The sequence below is a fragment of the Artemia franciscana genome, chromosome 6 (genome assembly GCF_032884065.1).
Source record: "Artemia franciscana chromosome 6, ASM3288406v1, whole genome shotgun sequence".
Classification (NCBI taxonomy): domain Eukaryota; kingdom Metazoa; phylum Arthropoda; class Branchiopoda; order Anostraca; family Artemiidae; genus Artemia; species Artemia franciscana.
In genome coordinates, this window is record NC_088868.1 from 15,359,469 (window position 1) to 15,378,360 (window position 18,892).

General features: G+C 33.5%; 1 protein-coding gene across 3 annotated transcripts in view; it reads left to right on the forward strand.

Annotated features, from left to right (window-relative positions):
* LOC136028096 (nuclear receptor subfamily 2 group E member 1-like) overlaps window positions 1–17,435 on the forward strand; it is a 53,890-nt gene extending 36,455 nt beyond the window's left edge. For all 3 annotated transcript variants that reach the window (XM_065705718.1, XM_065705719.1, XM_065705720.1), the window contains exons 4-8: window positions 1,666–1,917; window positions 3,787–3,938; window positions 7,209–7,302; window positions 8,306–8,422; window positions 13,469–17,435. In XM_065705718.1, the coding sequence (XP_065561790.1) occupies window positions 1,666–1,917; window positions 3,787–3,938; window positions 7,209–7,302; window positions 8,306–8,422; window positions 13,469–13,695 (842 nt within the window). In that variant the 3' untranslated portion in view covers window positions 13,696–17,435. The remainder of the gene's footprint in view (window positions 1–1,665; window positions 1,918–3,786; window positions 3,939–7,208; window positions 7,303–8,305; window positions 8,423–13,468) is intronic.
* Window positions 17,436–18,892: the final 1,457 nt, after the last annotated feature.

An 18,892-nucleotide genomic window follows, 5' to 3' on the forward strand; every position in this document is an offset into this window, starting at 1 on the left:
ACATTATAAATTTGGATTTTTCAAGTTTTACGTAAAGAGTTGACTTACGTTACTTTATTGTGATTTGAACTTTCGAATATTGTGTTGCTTGGCCTTTTTTTTATGCTTATAATTAACCTATCTGAACATCTATCTATTTATTCGTTACCACTAAAACAAAAGTCGAATTTTTGGCACAGCTGTCGGGCCTCTGTGCATCAGAAGTTGGGGATGCAGTTTGCTAATTTTGGTACTCAAGAAATTTAAACGTATATAAAATCAAGCACGATGATTACTAATTCTGTTGCTTAGAATAATTAATAAAACATTTCAGATGGTATCACAGTACCTCCGTGTATAGAGTCTACCAATGGGATCATTCCTTATTACAGCCGTTGTGCCAGGGAAACAGTAGTCTATAATTTAGCCCAAAGAAAATTGGGGATACTGATTTACTACCTCCACCCCCTCCCATCACCAAAAAAAAATGGGGCCAAAAAAATTAAGCACTATATTTGTAAAAAAAAAAAATACCATTGCTTTCTCCTTCCTATAATTACAGGGTTATCCCAGGTGAATTTTGGGAGCAGGCAAATTTGGAGCCAATAAATATAAACTACTTGACTTAATAAACGAGTCACCATCACTCTATACATACAAAAAGAAATTGAAAGAGATAGTTCTTTCTGCCTATAGTAGTGGGGACTGAATGTAAAGTGATTTATGTATAAATTAGTTTATAAGTTTCATCCGTGTCTACGAGTCGATTTTTTTTTTCGCTTCTTTTCTCTCTCTCTCTTTTTTGTGTACTCCGTGTGAGCTATTGATGTGTAATTCCTTTTTCTTTTTTCTCTCTATATTGTTAAAGGAGACAAAACGAGTTGCCACCCTGTTTCCTTTGTATAAGATTTATGTATATCGTTTCTTGTTTAATAAAGTCAAGTCATTGACTCGACTATTGCTTAGTTTCTGGGTTGTATCTATAGCACTATGAATTATCACCTGTGTTACCCTTGGGGAAAAAGTCTGGGTCATTTTGGAATCCTTATCCGAAACTGAGCATGATTCCAGGCGCCTCTGTTTTTGCTGTGTAATCAGCATTCAAGGAACAAATTTTGCCACCACTCCACTCATCACCACATCTTCAGTTATAATCTTTTGTATTCAACTAAACGTCACTCCAATTTTCTCCGCAACTTGTTCAATCGTCTATCGCCGACCTTCCAGGACGATTTCACAATCGTCCTGAATCGTCTCAATTCGGGCCGTCGAAGGATGTCCAGAGCGAGTTTCTCAATTGACATTTCGCCACTTTTAAAACGTGCATACCCGTTTCTCTGCACTATCTCGTATAAAGGGAGATACTCTGATCCCAGCTATTTAATTACTATTTTTTAGGATACCAGAAATAGCACCCTGATATCGCAACTATATCTGTCTTTGTGTCCCGTATTTAGCAAGCTGCCAGGTTTATTTTGAATCAGAAGCGGTATCGACCCGGGAACCGAAAGGTCAATTTCAGTGGAAACCATTAGCATGAATATAATAAATAGTATCTTATGGATTTTAATTTTGAATGTTTCCAAATATTGTCTGACTAGTTCTTTTTTTAATAATTATCATTTATTTTACCATGCTTGTTGGAATCAGAAATAGTGACTTATATTCATTAACTTATATTTTTAGCTGTGCAGCATGAAAGAGCCCCCCGAATTTTGGCAAGCAAAAGAACTCTTTTTCCACCATTATTTTTTCAAGCACCCCGTTTCTCATGCCCTTCAAACATCTTTCATGCACCTCCTGTTTATCAGCCAAGGAATGACATGCCATTTTCTTGGTATTTCTGGAACTCTATCGCACCACGGGCCCAACCTTTCAGAGAAGAAAAACTTTCAGTTGACATGTCACCACACCAGGAAAAGAATACATTCCTAAGCGGTGAGTCTTATCCCTTTGAAATCAAAATTACGTGCGAGTCAATTACCTATAGTGTATCTGTGCGTAATTCGGTGTTTGGGAGGATACCCGCACCACGCCATATTCACACCTATCAATAAGATTTATGAATGGTTATAGTCTTGCCTTGATTTTATGGTCACGGCTTACAGAAACGTTAAACTGAAATATTACGGATAAGGAAAGGTGAATATCATGGGAACAGAAAACTGAAATGCCAAGAAATTGGGTTGAAAAGCTTGCATTAATACTGATTTGTTCATAAACATTTTACCGCTAATCTATGTCGTTTCATATTTTGCCGACGTTAAAACCTTAAATCTCCGTTCTAAACCGTCAATAATGAATTTTAAGTCTGAAGTTGGAGAATGTTCAACTCGACATACTACGAACGTGATATGTAATAGCTTTTGTAAGAAACGTAATTTCTATTTCATCATCATTGCGACTGTAATGCAGCGGGATCTATTAAAGAAAATGAGGAGGGGGCAAGTGTTGTTTTTTTAATCTAAGCGGTCAATTTTGTTGTTTCTCGTTTGTTTCATGAAAATACTCAAAAATAAGCTATTTTTCAATGAAAATACAGAGAAAAAACGTATTTTTCAGTAAAAATACAAAATAAAATATTTGTTTTTCCGAATTAATGGCACGATCGGTCCCCCTCCATGCTATATTTGTATACCCCTTAGCTGCTATACCTTTGAGCATCCCTACAAATTATTCTAGAAGAAGACTGGGGGGGGTAAGCATATTTACAATATTTTTGTGAAAACAGGGAGGGTAAAGTTTTCCTTTAAAAAAAATACACCAACTTTTTAGAAAGTTTTTACTGATTATCAATTGTTGCTTTTTAGAAGGACCTTTCTTTCGGAAGACTAATGGTTATCCTTAGACAGACTAGAGTAATGCTTGTTTACTAAGCATGTGTTTCAAGTGACTTCTATGAAAAATAAAAATTCGAACATTATCATTCAAAAACTAACAATGCGCTAAATTTTGACAGCAAACATACCGAGAAAGATTTTGATTTAATTTCAGTCTTTTGGTTTTCAAAAAAGAGTAGTTGTATTCTAGCAACTGTGATAAAGGTTGGGGCGTAAGGAGGCCAATCCTAAAATATGCTAGTTTCTGCTTGTTTTAATTACAACACCGGGTACGATACATAATAACCTTTGAAAAGTTCTTATTAAGCAAATGAAACAAGAAAATACTTTTTGGTTGTTTATGATGTTCCAAAAAGTATGAAGTTCTTTGAGGCATGGCATACCACATAATTTTTTCTTGTACTGTGCGATTTGTTATTTTATTTCCAATGTCCTTCATCTTTAAAAGAGGCAGGAATTCCCCATTCATAATAGCAGCTATAAATAGGCAATTACTGTACTCAACCTTTTTTAAACTTTAAATAATCTCAACTTCTTGGGACCAGGTTTCTTAATATTAATGCCTGGGGAAGGAGGTTTCAACTTATCTCCCCCTGCCTATTTCAAAGAATATCTAAGAATCGAATATAGAAATTCAGCCTCTTAGCTAGATGGAAAGTCTTAACTGGTGATTTAATTAATTTGAAGGACTTTAAGTGGACAGCCTTAAGTTCCTCTCATTTATTCAGAAGATCTTTTATAGCCTACTTCTGTATATCGGTGTAATAATTTAATTAGCGTTATATAACGAAAAGAGAAATCACCAATGCAACAGCACATACACATTAAAAAAAAAAAAATGAGAGACAGAAGGAGAAAAGGAAGAGTGTTTTCCTAAATTAGTGATTAATATAGACCAGCACTTGAATGAGGCCTTAACCCTGAAGATTCGGAAAACATAATTGTTTAAATTTTTTCTTACTTTCAGATCATGAAGAAGAGATTGATGTAGTTAGTGACTCTGTGCATACTCAACCACTTTTACATTTAAAAGACAGCCAATCAGTCCAAAACAATTCACCAAGCAATGTTCTTAAATTTGTCATTGACTGGGCAAAATCATTACCATCTTTTAATCAGGTTAGTAAGGTGTTTACTGCTGCATATCGTTAAAGGCAAACACTGGAAAGGGCGAGGTACAGCAGCCTTGTATAACAACAAACTGAAAAGAATAATTTTGCAACACTTAGGATAATTTCATAAATTATTTTAGGAGAAACACCTATTTAATATCATTAAATAATCTATAAATTGTTTTGTTTTTGTTATTTTTTGCCAAAGAAATACCATGACCATTACTGTAGCTTCCAGTGCTCTAATCTTGGTTCGTTTACTTATCTTCGTATTCTTCCAAACTTTCGCCAACTATGAAAAAAAACTTCCTTGGTCTCGACTATTCTACTTTTAGTATCTCCATTACGCCCACCATCTTTGTTAATAGTTTTCCACTTGATCGATCTTCTCGTTGCCTAACGACACCTATTCACAATCATTAATTCCTACTCTAAGCAACTTAGTCTTCTTAACAGTGATTTTTAAAGTCATTCTTGCACCCTGAACTCTCAAAATCTCCAAAATTAATTCATTTTGCTAACATTTTCATCTCTGACGCTCAAATCAGCAGCATATTCTAAGTGCAGCAGATTTTTGGCTTCCCATTTGGCTCTATTCTCTCATAAGGCCTTTAACGTGTTTTTAGGACAAAGTCCATCACAATGATCCATATAAATGCAGATAGAATGCAACCCTGCTTAGCTCACCGTTCAATAGAAAACCAGCTACTAACCTCATTTCCTACCTTAACCGTATCAATGTTGTTCTTGTACACAGTACTTGCCACTCTAATATATTTATTCGGTATACCATACAAGGATACGACTTTCATTAGAGCTCTTCTATCGGCTGAATCAAACGCTTGTTCATAATCTATAAGCCTGGGGACTAAATGGGCTTAATGACTTCAGGATCGCCTATTAATCTAAGAGTGAAAATGTGTCGATACATCCGCACCCTCTCCTATAAAAAAAAAACCTGCTCTTCTCTTAAAACTCTATCCATATCATCTAGAAGCCTAAAAAATATCATAATACTAATTAGTTTGCTTTTGATAGAAACCAAACTAATGCCTATAGGATTACCACACTCCCTTTTAACGTGCTCAGGGCAGGAGAGTAAACTATTTTTATCCGATCCTCACAAAATAGTATACGCTATGGTACTTCTTTGTTTTATGGTACGTCCGTAAGGTCCTTTCGCTGATATATATATATATATATATATATATATATATATATATATATATATATATATATATATATATATATATATATATATATATATATTACGTCCGTAAGGTCCTTTCGCTGATATAAATATATATATATATATATATGTATATATAAACTAGCTGTTGGGGTGGCGCTTCGCGCCACCCCAACACCTAGTTGGTGGGGGCGCTTCGCGCCCCCCCAAGCCCCACCGCGCGCGTAAGTCGTTACGCGCCATATTAGTTACGCGCCATTGTAGTTGTGTCCCTATGTCCCACCTGTGAATATATATATATATATATATATATATATATATATATATATATATATATATATATATATATATATATATATATATATATTACGTAATTTTTTTAACTACGTAAAGCTTGCGAAAATACAACATTCTTTGCTGTCCCATTGTCTGTGCATATAAATAGATTGTCAGGTTTACCGACTCTTGAACATGCAACATATAATGGTTCATGGGAAAACAATCCGTATTCAGATCTATACCTCATGATTCTAATGATTGCCCTTGAGCTTTGTTGATGGTGATTGCTAATCGACCATTCCCTGTGTCGCCGTCGTCATTCATATATCCCCCTGTGCCCCCCAGCGTCCCCTTTGTAGTTGTGTCCCTGTGTCCCGGTCGTCATTTATATTCCCTGTGTCCCGGTCGTCATTTGTGTCCCTGTGTCCCAGTCTGTGATTTCTCTTTGAGTGTCCCGGGCGTCATTTATATTCCTTGTGTCCCGGTGTCCCGGTCGTCATTTATATCCCCCTGTGCCCCCCGGCGTCCCCGTTGTAGTTGTGTCCCTGTGTCCCGGTCGTCATTTATATTCCCTGTGTCCCGGTCGTCATTTGTATCCCGGTGTCCCGGTCTGTATATACATTCGTTTTTTTAGTTTTGTTTTTCTCCTTTATTTTTCATTTTTTTTTCCTTTTTTATTTTTTTCTTTTTTAGTTTTTTTAATTTTTTAGCCTTTTTAGCTTTTTTATTAGTTTTTAGTTTTTTTTCTTTTTAGTTTTTTTGTAGTTTTTACCTTTTTTTTAGTTTTTTTTTACTTATGTCCTGGTCGTCATTTATACTCCCTGTGTCCCGGTCGTCATTTGTGTCCCGGTGCTTTGTTGATGGTGATTGCTAATCGAACATTCCTTTTGTCCCGGTCGCTTTCTCTTTGAGTGTCGTCATTTATATTCCCTATGTGCCGGTGTCCCGGTCGTCATTTTGTCCCGATGTCCCGGTCTGTAATTTCGTCAGTTGAAAACATGACGTCAGTCGACACAAAAACATGACGTCACCCGACAGACAGACCCACACACACACAGACAACTTATTTTTATATATATAGATATATATATATATATATATATATATATATATATATATATATATATATATATATATATATATATATATATATATATATATATATATATATATATATATATACAATAATTAAGTAATTGGTAAATGTAATAACTGAAGCAAAATTCGAGTTTGTTCCATAAAAAGAAAAAAAAAACAAAAACTACTGATTTTGAACCTTCTCATTTTTCTTGACACAGATCAACCGTGAAAATCTAAACGCGCTAGTTACATTTCTAGTCATTTAGGTCAGGTAGCAACTCAAGATTACCAAAAGCTTCGCTTGAAAGATTTTCTTATCCGAACATGATTTGAGCACGAAGACAATGTGGACATCGTGATATATTTAGATTTTAAACGGCTGATAAAAACTTCTGAATTAAATTTGACATCCGGGGTTTTGCATCAAAGGCCAAATCTTAAGTCCTAAATTTACTTAATCTTTTTTAAGATTATACCACTGAAATAATGGAAGAGCCATGCTCATTTTTGTTTACATTTTTTTAATATTGACAAGGCTCCTAGTATCCAAATTTGAACACCAAGTTTCCATTTGTTATCGAATTTTGTTTTTACTATGAGAGGCGTTGTTTTGAATATACCTTAATTTAGGAAACATTACAAAAAGGTTTGAATCCTGAATGTAAACCATGGAGATTTCCCATAGAGCAGATTGTTTCCCAAAATAAAAACCATACTTTATCCTTTTAGGTTTCAAAAACTGATCGTAAAAGGTTAATTGAGAAAACATGGCCCGAATTATTCGTTATACATTCTGCGCAATGGAATCACTCCCTTATGAAAGGTAAGTGAGATTATATGCTGATATTTGCGTCTGCGTAATTTAGCTTTATTTTTGGTTTGCCCTACCTTTTAGTAGATTCTAAATGCCTGCCAGAGTCAAGCCAGCGAGAGAAAAAAGCCGTAAGCTCAATCTCACTCATTACTTTCACTGGGTAACTTATTAAAAAAAAAAAAAACAGTCGCATTTTCAGATCCTCATTCTTCCCCACAAAAGTTGAGGTTTTTATTTGCCCAGGGAACGTTCCCTAAAACTTTCAAGTCGATCAAAAAACTAAGATTCAGCCTGTCCGTAGTTTTTCTACAACTTACCCGGCCTGTGAGCAATTGGCCCCTTCATTGATATATAAGTATAGGTTATATTATCCCCATAGCTGTATTCATCGGACATTCCAAATATTCTGAGAAAAAACATTATCTGAAATATTGATCCAATGTCATGGGATTATGGGTCCTAGAGGCAGAAAATGGCACGATATGGCACGAAAATGGCCGGTTACCCTCCAATCACTTTTGATCCTTAAAAAGATCACTATAACTTTTCTATTTCTGATCAGTTAAGCAAACTTCCCAGTTATATGACCCCCTCCTCCATGCAGAACGACCGAAAAATATAAAAATGCCTGGTAGACGTATCACTCTTTACTAAGTCAATGCTACAATATTGACTATAAATCTCTCTCGTATTTTGCAAACTTTTGTTATGTTTATTTTTGTGTAAATCTAAATGTGACATAATTTCACAAAAAATGTAGGTCAATATTAACAGAGGCAACTAAAATACTCTAGAAATAACTGGCAAGAACAGGGGGGAGAGTTGATTAGGAGGTATCAGATTTCCTTCCTCCTTTTCTCAACTCTGTGAGGGTTTTTGACTATTTAATTGGTTTTGAAATAGTACTGTTAAACCCGGGTAATTGGATTTCCCACAGCTTGAATTATTAATCACCTCAGAGTTTTGGATATCCCCTTCAATTTTGATTAATCGATAACTAAAATTTTTTCAGAACAAGATGTTGATACTAATTCAGAGGATTTGGCTTATTTAATCAAACGCATTCAACAGTTTCAACTGGACTACACGGAGTTCGTCTGTCTCAAGTCACTTGTGCTTTTCAGGCATGGTAAGCTAAAGCTTCTAATTATAATTCTTGATTTGTTGCTTGTTTGTGAAATACCCTCATAAAGATGTATTTTTAAAAGTCTAAGCTTATTTTAAATTTTGGTGGATTGTCTTAATTTCTTCTTTTTTTCATGAGATTTTGTCATAACCGAAACAAAGTATGATCCGAAAGTGCTTGTGTGTCAGCATACAATGTATACAATACTTTTTTGGTAGAAAGTATGTGCATAGCGCCTTTGTTTTTTTTTACATCCCCTTCAATACAAGCTGAAAGTTCCAGCTTAATACCATCAACCGTTCCTGAATCATTTCCGATACGTCCGCTTGACAGCCTGTAAGGGCGTAGTGTGTTTCGAATCAGTTCCATTTAGTTTCTATACATCCAAAATTTTTCACGATAATGTCCTTAGCTTTAATAGCAGTAGAATTAGCATTAGCAGTAGAATTTATTGTAGTAGCCTAAGCTTTAGTAGCAGTAGTAGTAATAGAAATAGTAATAATAGTAACAGTATTAGTAGTACGAGTAGAAGTAATAGTATTAGGATGAAAATGGTTTATTTTGGTTAGTTCAACATCCCTCACAACAAGCCCTGTTAGTTTCAACTTCACACACTGAACTGTTCCTAGGATATTGCTGTTACACTCTGTTGACAACCGGCATACAGAGGGCGCGTTGTGATTCAGTTCGCCTTCCCCTTCAAATTACTTGAAAATTTCAACTTCATACCCTTAGGCATAGTTATAATAGTAGTTACAGCAATAGTATTTATATTACTAGTAATAGTATTTACATACTGCCTTTTGATCAGTGGAACATCCCTTTCATCAAGTCCTAGAAGTTTTAACTTAATACAATTAGCCGTCGCTATGACATTGCTGATATGTCCTTTTGATAACCTGTATGTTATCATATTTTCCTCTCAGTGCTCTTAGCCTTACAAGTAGTATAGGTTGAAGTAGTAGTAGTAAATGCAGCAGTAACAGAAGTATTAGCATTAGTGTGCATATATTGTGTTTTGGTGAGATGATCTTTCTCCTTTAAGCATTCTCTAAAAGTTCCAACTTAATACCCAAATCATTTCTTGATATACGCTATTTTGACAATTTGGATGCACGTTACGCTTTTTGATTTAGCTCGAACTTCCCCTCAATACTGTAAACAGATTAGTCTGGTAGTAATAGTGGTGGTAGCTATAGTAGTATTGGTAGCATGCAAATATTTTCTTTTTTGTCATATCCCTTATCATTTCCTGAACTTTCAAAATTAATATACTCAGTCATTCCTTTGTTACACCATTTTGACAATCCTTATACGTATAACGTGTTTTGGTTTAGTACAACACTCCCCTGAACATTCTCTGAAAGGCTCACCTGAATGCCCTCCGTCTTCTTGGAAAGCAAAGTGCAAACATGCATACATTTCTCAATAACATATTCTCTGTGTAAACAATGAACAAATTGCCTAGCTTACAGTCCTTGGGGGAATAGGCTTGGGGGAAGCTGATTGCTCTCTATTCATTTTGACTCTTAAAAAGGGCACCAAAACTCCATTAAAACTGGGTATTGATCCGTTAAACTGAGACTGAGAGCCGTGGTGTAAATTACAACAGCCTGAGGGCTGTAGTGGGTTGTCATCCTCAAAAACATTGTTTCTGGACCTTTTAACTACACTGAACAAAATGGCTTTCTCAAAATTTTGATTGGATGTGTTTGGAGAAATGGTGGGTGTGGGAAGGGATTATTTGCTCTCCAATCACTTTAGACTACTAAAAGGGTCATTAGATCCTTTAATTTCCAATCGAATGAGACTTTTCAAAGTTACTACAACAACGAATGAATATCTCAAATTTTCTATCAGATGCCTTTCAGGAGACTATGAGGTGTGGGGGTGGGGTATCCAACCTTCAATCATTCTGAATCTTAAAAGAGGCAATAGAACTTCTGATTACCAATCCAATGATCCCCCTCCAAAGTCTATACGATCGCCCTGGGGCATAACTTACAATCCTTGTCCTGAGGGCTGTGGGGGGTCGTCACCCTCAAAGACATAATTTCCTGTGGCCTTTCAATTATGTTGAACAAAATGGCTATCACAAGATTTTGATTGTATGTGTTTTGAGGGAATGGTGGGCGTGAGAGGGGGGTTAGTTGCCCTCCAGTCACTTTTGACTATTAAAAAAGCACTGGCTGTTTCTGTTTCCAATTGAATGAGCCCTTTTCGAATTTTTACGACATGTCTTTCGATACGCAGTGCCCTGGTCTAAGACCAAAAAAAAAAAAATAATAATAATAATAGTACATCGTGTCGACATCGATCTTTACTTAGGCAGCTCTATTGCACTGCCTATGATTTACCAGCACGGAACATGTAATCACTGCCCGGAAACTTAATATTAAACTGACTTCTTAGTTTTTAACCTAGATTATCTGTCGAAGCTTCAGTATACAAAAAAACTTACAGTATGCTGGCCAATGTTCTTCATACCGCAGGTTCCAACCTCCAATTCTCTGCCTTCAGCGAGAAGTGCAATGTGTGATAGGGGACAAATTATTTGACCCTTCCCGTGTTCTCCCCCAGATTTCTCCAGGTTCTCATTTGGAGCTGGGTCGACTCCTAGCTGAGCTTATAGATTCATACCACTTACACCCATCTAAGCCCAAATAACCAGTGACACCAGGACTCGAACCCCAGTCCCTTCAACAAACAATTTCGAGTTTAGAATTTCAATTCATTTGGCTAGGACACAAGTTGCAATATTCCTCATGTTTTCTTTCACGAGTCTTTCTCGCAATTACTTCTTTTAACAAACCTTGCAGCAAAATTTCTGCTATACAATTTTGTTCCAATCTTTATTTTACTTACAAGAATAAAAAAAAAATCATAGAGATCACAAATAGCGTTATGCATTTTCCTATTAATGATGTTACAGGATTTTTCAGTTTTGTATAAATGTCACTACTACACCTTCTTTTTGTTAAACCCTTTCAGCAAAAAAAATAGTTAGTTATTTTTTTTTTTAATTTGAAATTGATCTTGAAATATAAATTTCATTTTCAACCTGTTCCTCTAATTTTCGAGCATTAAAGTTCTTGTCATCTGACCCCAAGAAAATATCACGCAAATACCTATTATTGTAACTTATCCTGGGACTATGTTATAATGTGCTTGACAAGTTAAAAAAAAATGAGAAATAACACAAAAGGAACTAAAGAATTATAGGAGTAGAAAAAAATGCCAAAAAGAGAAAGAACTGTCTCTATTCTTACAACTTAATAAACATGTTCTTGCATTAAAGTGTATCTTTACATAATTACCTACCAACAAGCAAAAGCAGTAAAAAGCTGAATTCCACTTAGCTTTCTAAAAAAGGACACAAAGGCAAATATGGCTTCTTTTGCATCCCATTATTGACTATTTTATTTATTTATTTTTATTCACTTGTACACCCAAGGCCATATCCAGGGGGGCGGGCATCGGGTTGGAAACCCCCACCCCCTACTCTGAATTTTTGTCCGACTCGTAAAAAGTAGCAAAAATACATATACGCAAATGTTTCATATGTTTTGCTAAAAAAAAAATTGAAAAAACACCCCCCCCCCCGAACAAAAACCTGAATATCTCATTGTGTAAATCCCTGTTGTTTTTGTTTTGTTTTTTTAATCCTGAGTTATAGGCTTGGATCTACAATTCAACGTAATATTTTTTGATACCAAACTATATTAGAATGAATGTTGCCCTTATGTGAATTAAAAGCTGCATTAATATTTGTTTTACCTCATAAACCTTTTAATTTATTTTAATTTACTTTAGTCTTTGATAGTATCAATGATTTACAAAGGACTCTAAACTTTTACTGGTCAAAATTACAAAAATGGATGATTTTTTCTGCACATAATTTTCCCTAATTAATTCCAAAACCAGTCTGATTCTGGCAGTGAATTATCAATCCCAATTCTGGCTTATATCAACAATACAGCATTTCCCGTGTCAGTTGCCCTTCCCCAAGCTGCTGAATCGAACTTTTTAGGTCTTGCTCTTCTCTATTAAGTTTTATTTTGAGTCGAAAACGTATTCTACACTTGCTGAGAAGGACTTTTTTCAGCTAAAACTTTAACAAATACAATTTTTATAGTAAATATTTTATAAATTAATATTAAATTATTTTATAATTATTTTATAACGTAATATTTTCGAATTTAATTTAAATAGTTCTTACGAATTTAAGAATTAACGAATTTAATGAATACAAATACTGTGCATTTGTAGATGTACTCCTTTGAAAAGAAGGCTAGAAATATCTTCGATATAATGAAATAAATAGTTCTTTGAAATAATCAAAAAAATTACTCGTTATCTCCATCGTTAACTAGCTAAGACTTTTGATTACCCCTTTTACCATACCCTAGAAAGCGGATATTCAAACCAAACACAGAGCCAATGTATCTGAGGCTTCTCATAGATAGATAGATACATGTTTATTTACAACAAGAATTAAACCATTTAAACAAACAGCGCAAATGCCTAATGGCATACTTAAGCGCGTGGTATATCACCAAAAAAAAAAAAAAAAAAAAAAAAAAACGCCATTAATTCGGCTTAAACTAATTTGAACTTCTTTCGGAAATCAAACTACAAAACTTACAACGGAAAATAGTATGGGAGACTAGCAACATGATTTCTTAATAACTTCAGAAATTTATTTCCATCATTTTGAATATCAGAGAATATCAGAGAATATCAGAGAATAACTCAAGAATATCAGATGATATTCTTGAGTTAAAAGATGTTTGTATGAACAGCGGCAATGTGCATTTAGTTTTATATTAGTATACCTCTAGCTACAGGATGGAAAAACTTAACTTTTTTCGACATCTAGAATAAGAATGTGTTGCCTTTTTCACTTATCCTGATAGGGGGATGGGCTACAAAAAGTATTAAATTGTTCTTGTCTTTTTTCAGTTGTTTCTAAATAAGATGGCAGTGCTGTCTAATCATTTTTTGCCTATTTATTCATGTAATCCGACTTAGTTTTTTTTCTTTTTATAGACATTCATCAATTGGAAAATCCGGGATTGGTGGAATTCTTACACAGCCAAACACAAGGGATGTTACTTGAACACAGTATGAAATCATTTCACAATCAAGGTCAAACGGGTCTAACAAGCCGGTTCATAAAGATAATACTACTCCTGCCATCTTTAAGGATTGTTACAAGTTCTAAATTAGAAAGCATTTTTCCTTGCTTTAAAGGAAATGTGGATTTGTCTATATAGAATTTTGATATCTGTGTTAGTGTTCCTGACTATTTTAAGCTGGTTAATACAAGGGTTATAATTTAAAATAAGATGAAGTTCAATTGAAAATACTAAACGTGGGGAATCATTCTATTTGCTCATAACGATAAAAAGTGTCAACCTGAAGCGTGTCACTTTTGCTTTGTTATCCATTTTTTAAAAATTAAGACACGTTCCGACAATTTGACAACGAAATTTAACCAGCAATTTCAAAGTAATCATGTTTGACTATGTTTTCTAATAAAGTTTTTGTCATGTAATGTGTAATTTTAGATCTTGTTAGCTCATACAGTCCAAAGCAAGGTTTTTTCGAACTATAACTGAAGTATTTTATAATATACAACAGTCTTTGTACCAATGTTTGTGAAGATAGCTGCTTGTTTTTATTATTTACCAACTACACTTTTATGTCCATTAAAATAACTACCATTATTTTAAGAGAACAGACGGATTAAATTCACTCGTAGATAAATGCGACGCAAATGCCTAGGAGGAACTTGTTTTTAAAGATGGATGTCTTCCAAAAACTCTCTAAACTTTTCAACCCTTTGATACATATTTTCAATCATTCACAACCAATCACACTTTTCAACCGTTCTATATTTGGAAGTACCAAAATTTTATTTAAATGGAAAGTTCGGATGAACAACAAGCGTCCAACAATTGCGTCAAAAATATTTAGATAAATCTAATCATCTTGTCTCTTAGAGTATTTATAGATATTTTCAGGATAAAAAGAAAAAAAACATCATATGCAATAATAAAGAAAGCAGTTATCCTAATAGACATTGTTTCAATGTTCTTTGTATTACTGTTATAGTATATTTTATTTCTATATTATAATATTTAAATATAATATATAATTTATGGATTATGAATTATGTATTATAATAAATATTATATGTTTATATATCTCATGTTCTATCTATATTTTATTTAAATTTAATTATATTATGTTATAGTTTTATTATATTGTACTATTATTATATTGTTCTTTGCAAGGAGCTTCAGTTACAGTTGAAAAATCTTGATTTGGATGATATGAGTCAACAAGACTTAACCTGACAAATTAAGATGCATCACTAGAAACTTGTTGCTAACAAATTTCGGTGGTTAATTATTGTATATCTAATACTTGTGGATGATAATTGCAGACAAACGAAAAGGCTATAAGTGGAATTTCTTTGAGGAGTCTGATCTTATGATTTGACTTTTGGATGGAAGGAAAATAGCAGTTGTAAGTTTAATAGATGATTTTGACTGTATGAGTGTTTTTACCTTGCTTTTGTTTTACATGTTGCGTTTTATGTGCAGTTTATATAGACGCTACCAAAAAGTATGGGTAACTAAAGGGAAACTGACAGAAGAAAAAACTTCACGACATCAAAGTAATCTAGTATGTGGTGACATTTGGCAGTTTTTGAAGCTCTGTAATCATTTTTCTGTAAGAAACTAAGATCAGATACTTATTACTTTTCCAAATTTACCAATCAGAGTAAATAAATTGATTATTCTTATTATTGCATTGAAATAAACGCTAAGTTTAACTAAATGCTAGATGGCGTTGATATTTCTTTCGAAACTGCCAGTTTCCAGTCTTATAAGTTACCCATACTCTTTGGTCACTAGTCCAACTTTGTTACCCTGGTTTTTCTCCTGCCATCCGTGACTAAGTTCTAATCTGTTACTGAACATCCAAAATGTGACATTTTAATCTAAAATTTGCTCATTTTGAAATATCGAAACTAGCTGCTATTTTTTTACCGGTTGTACTATTGACCAAAAGACGCTTTGTAAACCTTGTTTAAAGCGGTCAGTTGATATCAAATAGAATGAAAATGGAAAAATTACATATACATATTTAGCCACAGTGGGTTCGTGTGAAAGCAAAAATAAATCATATAAATATTGAAATCCCTTACTTTTGGGAAAAACATTTAATTACAACATCTCTGGCAAAACTTGGATACTCAAAAAAAAAGAAAAAATACCGAGATAAAAGCACTATTTTGCTAAAAACAAGTAATTTTTACGAAAATATATATATCCAGTTTGGAAATCTTTCGTTGTATGTAATAAATTTACAAAATTTGTCCCGTTAATGTCCCACATGCTATTTTATGTCACAGTGTCAGGCACATGGAAATGTGTCTTTTGACATAAAATGTGTCCAGTTGGCAACCCTGATCGCGAATAGGATATCTTTTGTCAATTTCAAGTTCATGTTTTTTAGCCTAATCTTGTCTTCATTATCTCCTACTGTACTTATGAGTATCTAAATAATAAAATGACATTATTCTTTATCAATTAAAAGAAAATACTTTGTGAAAGATATTTTTCAAATAAAAGTACAGTAATGTTTTTTCTAGAACTAACAGAAACAATAGCATATAGAAATTCGATAAACGAAGAAATAAAACCTAAAACAAATATAAACTAAAATAAACAATAAGATCAAGCTTAAAAAGGGCGGAAAGCAAATTGAGTGAATAAATAAAAATTCAAACGAAAAAAAATTAAAGGATCAACTAAATTAAGCCTAAAATGAACAGGAATCACTAAAAATAAAAGTGTGACCGCTGCACCCTCAAACCTTCTTAAGTCTAGAGTGTAATTACCGTTTTACTGAAAACAAATAGATTCTGGGCAGTATATTTAATTTGTTATGTCATGAAAAAGGAAATTAAATACTAATAAAGGCTGAAGGAAATGAGTACCTTTGCAACTTTAAATTCTGTTTTATCATTTAAAAAAGAAATTTTTTTGTCACTATTTTTCTTTTTGTTTCTATTTCATTCAAAAATATATCAGACTGAAAATTAAAGAGGAATTTCAAAGCATCAATCGGTAATATATGCACTAAGTTGTTTTTCTACATTATTTACAGTTTACCAACAATTTTCAATTTTCCTTAGAATTTACAAATTAATAAATAACTCCCTAATTGATTCCTGGAAATTTGAGAAGTATTTGGGCTTTTAATGATAAAATGAAAAAAAAGGAAAATCGTTCAAGTTATATTCTTTTTTTTTATTGAGATGCAAATGACACCTAAACTTTTAGTGGGCTGGGTAGCGTAGCAGCCCCACTCCTAAATGTGCTAATTTCAACTCGTTTAGAGTTTAACTTGACTAGTCTTTATAATTTCTGTTCGTTTAGGTTTCATTTATTTATTCCTTTCAATTTCTGTCTGTTTTCAAGTTTGGCTTATTAAGTGACTTCATTTCCCCCTTTCGAATTGGATATCGCTCTTTATTTTTCTTTAAAAAAAAAATAGAAAATGTTTTCAATCGTTATTTTGGCTTTATAATTAACATAATTATTTATGTGTCATAATTACAAATATTCTAAAAGTCATCATTTTCAAAGCACCTCTGCTTAAACACCAAGACCTTGGTTTATCATTCAAACTTGAAACAAAATTTGATTACTCAGTCACAATTATCGATCAGTCCTAGTTTTTTCTAATAATTTATTTATAGTTATCTACTATAAAATCCCATGCTGTTAAGACGGGGATGTTCAGTTATACAGATTGAAAATCATTGCAAGAATGTTGTTCTTCGATATTCTAGCAATGACCGCGTGCCGTCAGTATCCTTGAACAAAATGTATATCATCCATTTCTTAATTGAAAGAGTATTTTCAGTTGTTGCTACGTTGTAACTATTAGTGCTTTAATGTGTTAAAGTAAATAAAGGATTTCTTTACTTAAAAAAGATTTTCTAAAGTATTTCTATTTTGTTGTCTTTTAATTAAATTGTTGTCAGTTTTCTTTAAGAATAATCTTTTTAATCGATTCTTCAAAGCATATTAATAACAAAAATTATTATTACGGACTATTTCATAACAAGATGTGGATTAAAGTCTTATCCCTAGCTTCAGCAAAAAAAGTTTCTATGTTAAGACAAATAAAGTATTTATTTTAGAAATATTAACCAAAAAATGACGTGTTTGGTGTTGGAATGGAGAGTCAGAAGGGCCCTGGACCCTCTTTATGCCTCCGGCCCCATAATAACACTAAAAAACGATGACAACAATAAACCGTTTCGTTACTAAAGTTTAATGCCTTGGTCGGCGCGAATACAGGCAGATGGTAAAAAAGATAATTTTTAATTTTCAAAACGGCTACTGCTGTTTTTTTTTGTTTTGTTTTTTAAATAATCCACCACAAAAAAAAAGCTAATCCTGGCTTAACCCATATAGAATATTCCTAGTATGTGACAATTCTTTGTTAGGAATGAAAACTGAAATGGTAATAGACTGCTGAAATCTTGTGTGCATAATAATCTAATTGCAAACTATTGGGTACTTTGCCATAAAATGGCTTATAAGTTAACATGCAACGAAAAATGATCAGAGGGATAAACTTAGTTATTATTTCATTTTAAATTAAATACGAGACTAGAATAGATTACAAGACACTGGGTAGAGGAGAGGCTTGGGATTGATGTCGAAATTGAAGATCACAATCTTTTAGTATCCAGGGTTAATTTGAAGGTGAAATTTCACACAAATGGACTTCAAGATGAGCATCTGAAAAAAAAACGTTCCAAGAACAGTTGCATATGCTGAACAGTTGCATCCAAGAACAGTTGAACATAGAAGGTTCATAGAGGAATGATTTTATGCAAACATAATAGGAAGTAGTAGATGATCTTTTAGGGTAAGAAGTTGGAAAATCTATATGGACCTTTACTGAGAAAGTTTTAACCTTGGTAAAAGAGATATGGAACTTGTATAGTAAGTTTCTAAGGCTTGTGAGGACGAGAGGGAAGTAGAAATGGCTTTGAAGTATGGGTTAGGGATGTGTGAAATGGACAACAGGGATAAAAGTGGTGATGATCTGAAAAATGGAGCTGGAAGTCAATGTAATGAGATACTGTAATGGCATTATAAAAACTATATATTCAGACTCATGTTTTAATTAATGATTAAAAGAGCGCTAAGAAGAGATAGAAAGGTCATTCTGAGAGTATGCTAAACATGAACAAACATGATTAAGAAAACACAATGGGTCTATACATGTGAAGTTAGAAAAGCGTGGGGGGAGGAGATGTTAAGGGCATTGGCCCAAAGCCTCAACATTGGCCACCAGTTGCGGAGATTGATTTTTTTTACATGCATGATTTGCACGCGGTGCAATACAACAATCATTTCTGAAGTCATGTAGTCT